Consider the following 10903-nt stretch of genomic DNA (forward strand, 5'->3'; position numbering starts at 1 on the left):
ACACGATATAATACAGCCCGTAATTTCCCGACATTTAGTTCAGTTTCGGTGTACAGAAGGAAATAATCAAGCTGCAAGTATTTAGTACTTGATGAGTATGACGTGTTTCAGACAATAAATAAATAAATACCGTAAGGATTTTCCTAACACTGGGTTCCTGGTTTGGTTTGCACTGAGATGTATAAAAAAACACATTCAACAATCTGCAGGGCAGTTTTTACATTTTTCAGGAATTATTCAATAATGCAATTAATAAACCCATTGTTAAAAAGTAAATCAAACAAATAAATAAAAAAAAAGAATAACAATAAGGAACATTGTCTGGAAATGTTTGTATGTGCAATGTGTTTGATATAACTCAAATTTTCTGTAATTGTTGGTTGGGAAATTTCTTTTTTTACATTTGAAATATTACAGCTGTAAATTAATGTTATAAATACTACATTAATAATAAGAATACTTCTATCCAAACGTATTTTATTTATATATTTGTTTGTTTGTTTGTTTGTTTACTTTTCTTTGTAAATCTAAACCACAACACCTATGGAAAATGAATGGAGGCGTTCTTCTATATTTGGACCTTTCTGTCATCGAGGGCCGAACTTGGAATGGACCATAATTTTCTTTCAATAACCGCGGCGCCATCTACCGTCCAACTATTGATAAAACACATTCGTTTAGCCATCTTTTTTCTAAATGTACCTTTTTATTTCAGAGCTATGGATCATTCTGTCTATAATACCACACAACCAGTTTTTGTTTATGGTTTGTTTCCACCCCAGCTAACAGAGTGGTACAGTCCCCGTCTCTCCGCCAGCTGAGGAGGGAGGGTCAACATGGCGTCCGAGCAGGTCCGTTATCTACTCTATTTGCTTTTATTCGTGCAATTTACAGTGCCATTTCCCTATTTCATATTAAGATAACAAATGTATATCATTTTAAATAATATAAAGATTGGATTAAAATGATTATTTTACACGTACTGTGTTTTGTTCTCGAATGATAATATCAGTGTAGCTTATTAAATAGTGGCCTCCGCGTCGTTCGCCTTTGGTGTTGTATGGAAAGAAAATGTCATTAATTTTACAGACTTGCTCTTTGACAACGAAGGAATTATGCTATGAAAAATAATAAATGAACCATATATAAATGTGAATGGGAGTGTATTTCAAGTTGCTGCTGAAATGGGTGCAGTTTATTTTTAGTTGTGGCCACAGACAGGCTGTCGCGTGCATTCCGACGCAGAGAGCATTGAAAGTTAGTTGCGCCAGTGAACACTAACTGGAGATGGGTAGCGAAAGCAAGGAAGCATGAAAACCCTACCTCTGTATTTAATTTTGATCAGATCTGAGATTACAGTGGATATTAGTAGCAAGTCTGTGTGCAATAAAGCTTTTAAATTGAGTGTATCAGAAAAGATCATCTCTAATTTATACGTAGGATCAAATACTGATTCATTGTGGGGTTTATTTCTGTTTAATTCCCTCGGTTTTAGTGTTGTTCCTCAGAGTTTGTTTTGTTTTTGTTTTGTAGGAAAGCTCCAATGGGCCTGTTAAGAAGTCCATGCGAGAGAAGGCCATAGAAAGACGCAACATTAACAAGGAACACAACAGTAACTTCAAAGCTGGCTACGTGCCCATTGAAGAGGAGCGTCTTCATAAGACAGGGTTAAGAGGACGCAAGGGAAACATGGCTGTTTGCATCATCGTTCTCCTCTTCCTCCTTGCCTTAATTAACCTCATTGTAAGTGGCTGACACCTGATTATTTTTAACTACATACACTGTTTAAAAAAATGTGACTCAACTCCACTTTCACTCAGATCACACTGGTGATATGGACAGTGATCCGCATCGGCCCAAATGGCTGCGACAGTATGGAGTTCCACGAGAGTGGCCTGTTGCGCTTCAAGCAGAAAGCAGACATGGGCATCGTTCACCCACTGCACAAGAGCACAGTAGGAGGCCGTAAAGATCAGGACCTAGTCATAGTTGGAAACAACAACCCGGTGAGGAATATAAACTTTACCTCATGGAGTTTAGTGTTTTTTTTAAAGAAAGGACACTCTTTTGGAGCTTCTGTCTTTTATGCCATGTGTGTTGTTACAGGTAGTATTCCAGCAAGGCTCCACCAAGCTGAGTGTAGAAAAAGACAAGACCTCAGTCGTCAGTGACGTTGGCATATCCTTCACAGACCCTCGGACACAGAACACTTACTTCAGTACAGACTTTGAAAACCACGAGTTCCATCTGCCCAAAGGAGTCAAAGTCCTGAGTGTTAAAAAGGCTTCCACAGAAAGGGTGTGTATTATAATATCTGACTCTGATAGCTATAACAAAAAGGTGATTCATTAATAATGCCTGTTTCACAAGGTGCTGTTGTCACATGATGATCCAGAATAGTAAAAGGAATCTATTTCATTAATAAGTACATTGTTACCTTGAGCCTCATCTATTTAAAAAAAGAGAAAGTTTAGATTTGAGTGAAAAGTCAGGTTTAAACTTAAGCGAGTGTTTATGATGCAGACCGAAATGTTTTGTTGTTTGTTTGTTTTTTAAAAAAAAGATATCAGAATATTCTTAATTTGCTGAAAAACTTTCATTTCTACAGAGGGATCTCTTAGCTAAAGATTAGGAATGCTACTGAAGGAGACTGGCTTTCATATCATGATAAAGGGGCATTCTGTATCATTACTAACTTTTTTTTGTCAGTGTTATTGTTACAGCTCGAGCCTTTGTGTGAGCTCTTTGCCATACTTTCAAATCAAATATTTAATCTCTGATCTTCTAGATCACAAGTAGTGCATCATCTGACCTGAACATTAAGGGAGACAGCAAGGCCATCATTCGTGGTAATGAGGGGGTGAACATCATGGGCCGGACTGTGGAGTTCAAAATGGGCGGCGACATTGAGCTCAGGGCTGTAAGTATGAAGTCTAGTAATATGTAGCATTCCATCTATGTAAAGCCAATCAAGACCAGAGCTGGAAAGTGGATGATGTGAATTTTTCCTCCTTGCAGGAGAACAGCATCGTTCTTAACGGATCTGTCATGTTCAATGCTACGCGCATCCCATCTGCAGGAGACTTGTATTTAAATGACGGTCTGGAGAGGTACAAGCTCTGCATGTGTGAAGATGGGACTCTGTTCCGTGTGCTGGTGAAATTCCCCAACATGGGCTGCCAGACGTCAGACAACCCATGTAAAAAAGCCCACTAGGACTGAGGTGCTGTAGGCACTGAAACCTGACAAACCACTTGCAAATATGTGTATTTTGGATAGTGTGTAGTTGCAAAGTTATGGATATCTTTAACAGCTTGCAAACATCAAATTCAGGTGGACTGTCTGAGTGCCAAACAGACTGTGTTACAGATTATCGCCACTTGGCCAAAGATATCAATTGTAAGTACTTCTATTCCTCTGCAGAATTGCCAACCATTATCTAAAATTCACACCGCCTCACCATTGCACACGACCGTTATGCTTAAGAATGATAAAATGTTTTATGTTGCCTGTATGTAGACACTAGAAACTAAAGTTTTGTTTGTTTTTTTTGCCTTATGGTTGACTATCACTAATACACAATCCTTACAGAGGGCTTGTATAAAATGTTATTTGATGTTGACTGTTTCTGGCAGCTGTATATTTTCTGTCAATGTAACTGACACGTGAGAGGCAACATAATAATACTGATGTCTGAATATGAGATAACTTATACATAAAATACATTTTAGGTCCACCATTATGCTAAAGCAAAGCAGTTCTGTTTCTTCACATCTTGGACTGAATAAAATGTATTGCCAACGGATTTAAAGGGATGATATATATCATGATATATTTATTCAAATTTTGTTGCAAAAGCAGCTTTTACAGTGATAAAATACAGTACTGTAAATCAGTAAGTGTGCAAGTAATGCTACACATAAATCTCTTTAAGTGTAGAGAGTTGAAATGGTTTGAATTTTGTGCAATAAGGTAAACAATATTTGACTTTTGCTTTGGATTTTCTTGTCTGTTATATGACAATATTGATGTTGAGAGTGTTTGTTGTGTTTCTTGGAGCTCAGACTTGATGCCTTTCTGACAGAGCTGTGTTTTTGATCACCTCCATGGAAGTGCATTTCTATCATTCTCACTTAAAAATTCGTCCAACATGTCACTGGTATGTTTGTTTCAATAAAGAAACTTGTTACCATGTGAAAACTTATCTTTGGGTAATAAATGCCTCACACATTTACACAGTTATTTAAAATCATAAAAACAAGACTTCGCCTCATTATGCAGCGTTATCATCTAATAAAATAGGCAGTCGGGGCATGGTCTCTCCACCATAAACTTTAAAGATCACTTATCAGTCATATATCAAGAAGGATACAATCAGTAAGATGTTAACTAGACATGTAAATGATTGAAGGAATCACATACTGACATCTGTGGGCAAGTCTTTGTTAAGCTATACGCAGCGAAATCCACTTCAGACTTTGATCAGATCATGCTGGAGTGTGCGCTCTAGGTAGAAGAGTCACAAGTTTTCCTACCAGTTTGTTGAAGACCACAAACAGGTGAGTGATGTTTAACAACAAAGTCATTTTAATCTCAATTTACTGTCAAATGAAGATGTAGAAGTAAACAATGATCTTGTTATTAATGTTTACTCTGGATTGTTTGTGTTTTACAGGGCAGTTTGTGATGGCACTACCCCAGGTGTCATTTTTGGCCACTGTGCTGCTCCTGGCATCCTCGGGTCTCCATTGCTCCTTATCTTTACCTGCCTGCACCTGTCAAAGAGCTTCACTGCTCAACTGCTCCTCATCTGGCTTGTCCTCAGTGCCACAACTCATTCAAGACTCTGTCTCTGAGCTAGACTTGTCTCATAACCTCCTCAGCTCTATAATAATTCACCGGCCACATCACAATCTCAGGAGTATATGGCTGGGAAACAACAGCATTACACACTTTTCTCTATGCATCGAGAGAAATGTTGTGGGTCGATATCTCAGACATCGCCTGGGAACTTGGAGCAGAGAGGGATGCCTGACTTGGGCCCCCACCCTGCAGCTGCTGTCTGTTGAGAGGAATCAGCTAGAACAGCTCCCAGAGGGTGAGTCGGTATAATTTACTGTTGTCATATACCCATAAATCAGACATTGTCACAGGGCATGAGTGACCACTGCTTTTAGTCAGCGCTTTTCAAAAATGTGAAAACAAAGTTATACTTTCTCACTGTCTGCTGGTGCATGATGTGAGTTAACAGATTCCAAACATTTCCATATCAGCCAGTTTTTTTCTTTTTCTTCACTAAGAGTGTCGTCTGCTTGTTCAGTCAGTAGTGGAAGTATTTAAACATTTAATTTGGTAAAGGTACATCAGTATTCTAGAAGGGCATTTAAAGTGTCACTACTGAATTTTGTCAGATCTCCACAATTTGGCACCCCCCAATGATGGTTAATTTGGCAGCCATCTTGCATTCTATCTCTTCCCTGAGATCTCTCCAACCATAAAAGTCAGTCTTATGTCGACTCATCTAATTTCTTGTTCTGTCACTTTCTCTTTTGCTTTTCCTCTCTTGCTTGATTATTTCTTCTTATGTTTCCTTATTGTAATAGCCATGGTGCATATGATGCTCCAAGATGGAAAAAATAAAAAAAAAAATTCTGAAGTGTGTTTTCTCAGCCTCAGGATCCTGCAGAGCAATTATGGCCACAGGAATGTGCATAATTATTGTTAGTCTTTCTAAAAAAGAAAGTCAGAAACACAGAGTTTTTATGTTGGAAAGTTATGTAGTATTGCTTTAAAGTAGGGATTTTACAAAAGGTACGCATTAGGCAGAATAAACCTCACCAGTATGATACCATTACAAACTAGAGTCACATGATTATTGAAGCATGGTGATGCAATATAACAAGGACATTAAAGTCATAAGACACACGTTTCCAACTTAAAACTGACATTTGTTATGCACATTACTGGAGCCGTCATTGCCCAGCAGCATCCTGAGGCTCTTTGCTACCACAGGATATCATGCGACAGCTGCGTTTTTTTTCTATAGTCCCGCATCACAAGTTAGCAACTGGATAGCAAATACACACAAGAGGACATTATTGGTGACCGTAAGGGGAAGAAGTGGCAGAGCAAGAAATAAGACAAGAGTCAACTGACTGACTTTTACTGGCTGGAGAGATCTCAGAGAAGAGACAGGATGCGAGATGGACAGATTTTAGCCTTCGTTAGGATGGCCAAAGTGTAAAAGTCTCCCAAAGTGCAGTTTTAATGCTGTGCTTGCATGTACAGGTACAGCATTAAGGCATGTCTTGTGCAGAAAATCACCACCTGGTTTTGTTTAAGAAAATAGGTAAAAGCCTCCTACTGAAAAGGACTGTAGTAAATATAATGTTTTAGAAGCCAGTTACATATTTAACCTTGACTGATGCAGTGAGGTTAGATTAAAATTGATTACTGAAACCCCTAAAATTTTTGTAAGAACTGTCTAAAGTGTTATTAAAGCTTGAAAGGATAGTTATGAATCATGAACTCCAAGACCAGGGCCAGGGCTACCTTGAAAAAAGAGATTTTGTAATCTCAATGGGACTTTACCTGATAAAATATAGCATAAATAAAAATTCAAGGAAGAAATGTGGTTGGAAAATGATCTGGAATGATGATCATTGGAAATCCCTTAAAAATTTGGTGAAATCTATCTGAAGAAAATCAGTGTCTCACAGAATTGTCTAACAGTGAGAATGAAAGCATTTCTACACTCACCATGTAAAGAGAATCAAGGTGTGGGGATTAAAAAGCTGTGTGGCCTTTCACTTATCAGTGAAGCTAATCCAGAAAAGGGGTTCACTTGCCTGAGGAGTACACAGACAAAAGATGTGAAAATACTGTGGTTTGATGGGTTTAGGTTTACTCTTCCAAAGTTATGGGAGTGTCACAGGAAGAAGAGCACTCAACACGGCCTCTGGGGGCAGTGTTATAGCCTGATATTGTTTCAGCTGATCAGCTCTAGTTTCAACAATGTCGTCTGCCCTTAAAATGAGGTCAGCTGATTAACTTAAGGTGCTGAAGGACCATTCAGTATTTTCAGATAACCACTGGGCCAAGGCACATGCATATTCCAGTATGACAATACCAAGATTCATCAAGCTCAAGTTTTGAAAGAGTGGTTCAGGTAGCAACACTTTCTAACAGAATTCAGACCTTAACTTCATTTAGAAGATATAGGTTGTGCTGGATGACCAAGCAGAATAATTTTAGTAGAAGTAGTAGTAATAATAGTAGTAATGATTTAAAGGTGTGGAATCTGAGTAAAAATTAAATTATAGTGGATTTGACGTTGTACTTGTGTCCTTTTCCAAAGCTTTGAGCAACATGTGTAATGTATTAAATATGTAGACCTACCAGCACTCAGAGAGCGGAGACCTCCGCCAAGCCATCGTAATTTCTTTCTGCCAATGATTGAGGGCATTATTTTTTACTTTTAAGTTCCAATGGCAAAATTATCCTTATTTGCCCATAGTAAAGAAACATTTAAAAATTCCTAGATCCAGGCAATGATCCGTTCATCCCCAAATTCTAATCACCTTATTTCATGTCTGAGATTTCCAGAGAATGTCATTAAAATTCATCCATAAAGTTTTGAGTTATGTTGCTAACAAACAAACAGACCAATGCCGCCGAATGCATGACTTCCACCTTGGAATAACAAACTCAAACACGTTAGCCATTAACATAAATAAATATCCCAACCCCTTATACACTTACACAGTCATTTCTAGCAAAAAAAAATACAGCAGTGCGTACCATTTTATTACCTGTATAAACCAATATGATTTAATTATTTATATTACATGTCTGTTATATGGTGTTTACCCAGAATATACACCTTTCTGTTGTACATGTTTATTAACATATTAAACTGACATGAGCCTAGAGTACTCAAAACAAAGAAAATATCACTAACAAAGAAAAAGCTAAATGTGTATTAGAACTTAAATGGGGACTTCAGAAATGACCTCATTACCCCGAAAACCTGCTTTGTCCTTCAGGTTCACATACATGACTTAAGATTGTTCCCTTTTTTTAAACTTTTTGTGTGTGTGTAAGGGTGATGAAAGATTATACAGTTTGTTGGGTGTCTTGTACAATCTGTATGGAATGTAACTGAGTAATGTTTATGAGTCACTCAGAAATGATAAGTTCCTCCAGAGCATATTGTTCTGCCTAAAAATGTGGCCTCAGGTTGTCTCCATGGTCCATGGTGGGGTAAATCTAGTAGGTGTGCACAGCACTGCCTATGATGTTCTCATATAAACAAACTCTCCCACTGATACCCTTTATCTTTAGCACTTTGGTCTGTGCAGAAATGATTGAACCGTCTCAGATAATGACATTGTACACCCAGTGACGGTCCCAGTTTTTATTGGCATTCCAAAGGCTCAAAGAAAGGTGTGAATGTGCACGGTGACGTTTAGGTTTTCCCCTGCATCAACATGTTTCGCACAACTCCCTCTGCTTGTCTTAACAAGTGTTATTTTTTTTTAAAAAAAGTATTCACTATGTTTTTTAAAGTACGTAGAGCCAGTCAGTTTACTTAGCCGGACCTGTCATAGACCTGATTGTGTTTGATATTCAGATCACAAAACCTCCAGTGCCTCTTTAATGAAGAGCAGACCCACATTGCCTTATTTCAGACCAGTGTAGTCTCAGGTTAATAGAAAAGAGGAGGCAGAAGAAAAAAAAAAAAATAGCCCAGTAATATGTTTACAGTAAAATAAATTTAATCAAATTAAAAATGATAAATATTTCATTGATCTGACTGATAAGCTGTTCAAAGATTTTGACATTTTGCACAGTTTACTATCACAAATAGAAACCCCTCATTCATATAGAAGCCCAGCACTAAAGATACTGCAGACAAATTATCTTCATAGCTTTAAATAAGCACTGTTGAATTATTTTAAATAATCCAGCTGTACAAAATCTATTTTTGTTATATACCTTGGTCCCTCTTCATGATGTTCAGTTCTGATTACAACTCTTGCTTTCTGTCATCAAGGTCTGGATGCTGTCGAGTCGTTACAGGTCCTGCAGCTGTCATTTAACAGGATCTCAACTGTGCGTCCAGAACAGCTTCATCACCTGCGACAGCTAAAAGAGCTAGACTTACAGCACAACCTCATCACACACCTCCATCCACAGATGTTCCAGGATTTAGTCCAGCTCAGGGTAAGAATGGTTTTTGCTGCTTAGGATGTTTTTAGATGACGTAGACAATGCAGATTTGCAGTTCTTTTTCTTTCATTATAATCTATCCTGTCAAAAGGGTGAAGAGAATAAACTTTGTGATGCCATGTGTTTGTTAATCTATCACATTTTGAGATGTAATCTCTAATTAAGTATAAATTAAGGGTGCCAATAAATAACAAATGTATTATTATTGTGACATCAAAATGTACAAATATCAATAAATCAAGACATTTATACATAAAATATGACAAGTTTATTAAAGATGGCTGCTTTTGCATTTAGAGAAACAGGTGCAGAAGTAGAATATAGACAACGCAATATATATGCTATTATATTGTGCAGCACTAACATAAATGAATACATTTTGTATTTTTATAGTTGTAAATATCCAGTTACCAGTTCTATATCAGCTATATTAAATCATTGTGTTTCCTCTTGAAGGTTCTTGATCTGAGCTTCAATATGTTGACCAGCCTCCATCCTTTGATGTACATCACTCTGCGCAACATTGGGATGGACGTCAGGCTGAGTGGAAACAGGTGGCATTGTGACTGCAGCATGCGCAGTCTAAGAAGGCGGATGGCTTATGACAGCAGCAGAGGCCTCCAAACCTGGACCATGGTCTGTGCTTCCCCATCCATCCTCTCAGACAGAGACCTTTTACAGCTGGAGGAGGACGTCCTTGAATGTTCAAGCACTGAAAAAAGCCCAGATCTCCACCGAGATGTGACGGTCTATAGCGGCACGGAGGTACTGCTGACTTGCTCTGCAGAAGGTAACACAGCTGGAATTAATTTATTGTTAAACACCAGTTCAAACAATGCGTGTTTGTCCAAAACTGCCATGTTTTTGTTGTTTTTCCGTTTTAGAATCAGTGTGGTGGACACCCAGTGGTGAAGCATCGATGAGCCAGCATCAGGGAGGTCTGCTCATCCGTGACATCTCAGAGAAAAACACAGGACTTTATGTTTGTGTCTCTGAAGACAACCAAGTTTTGTCTGTTTTTAACCTCCAAATCAGTAAAACAGTCAGTGCAAGAGACGCAAAGAATTTACCCAGAATCCGTCGAGAAGTAACCCCACAAGTCAAATCAAATGGGATAATTGAAGAAAGAGAAATAATAACTACATCTAATTTGGCTCTGGCTGTCTGTCTGTCTATCTTCATCACATTTCTGATAGCTTTCATCCTTGGAGTGCTGGCAAGACCTTGTATTGATGTACTCTGGAAAAGGGTCACCACCAAGAAAACTTCTCCTTCAGCCAACTCTGTCTCTTCAGCTGAACAGAGACAATATGACAATGAGGCCTTCTCTGATGCTGAGGAACCAGGGGAGATGGAAGCTTGCAGAGAAAGGAGGATCACATTTAGCAGTGTAAACTTTAGAGAAGACAGAGATGTACAGTACTATGACACTGTAGCCAGCGAGGATCAGGGCAGCATTAAAAGTGATGCAGTGATTGAATGTGAAACAGCTGGAGATTCAGGAAGTGTAAAAAGCTCAGGACAGAGCAGTACAGAGGATAAGCAGAGCGATGACAGTGGCTCAGGTGCAATTAATGTACAGCAAAACCACCACATGGAGTATGAATACATCCCAGATCCTTCTGAGATGGAGGAGAAGAGAAGCCAGTCATCATGCTCAGATTCTTCTTCA

The 10903-nt window shown here is 38.4% G+C and overlaps 1 protein-coding gene across 1 annotated transcript; it reads left to right on the forward strand.

Moving 5' to 3' along the window:
• Nucleotides 1-801: 801 nt before the first annotated feature.
• On the forward strand, nt 802-4200 carry sgcb (sarcoglycan, beta (dystrophin-associated glycoprotein)). Its single transcript, XM_042007264.1, has 6 exons — nt 802-851; nt 1534-1743; nt 1821-2006; nt 2107-2298; nt 2789-2920; nt 3019-4200. Exons 1-6 carry the CDS (start codon nt 837-839, stop codon nt 3214-3216), a joined length of 933 nt encoding a protein of 310 aa, XP_041863198.1. The 5' UTR covers nt 802-836; the 3' UTR covers nt 3217-4200.
• Nucleotides 4201-10903: the final 6703 nt, after the last annotated feature.

This window comes from Melanotaenia boesemani, chromosome 14 (genome assembly GCF_017639745.1).
Source record: "Melanotaenia boesemani isolate fMelBoe1 chromosome 14, fMelBoe1.pri, whole genome shotgun sequence".
Taxonomy (NCBI): domain Eukaryota; kingdom Metazoa; phylum Chordata; class Actinopteri; order Atheriniformes; family Melanotaeniidae; genus Melanotaenia; species Melanotaenia boesemani.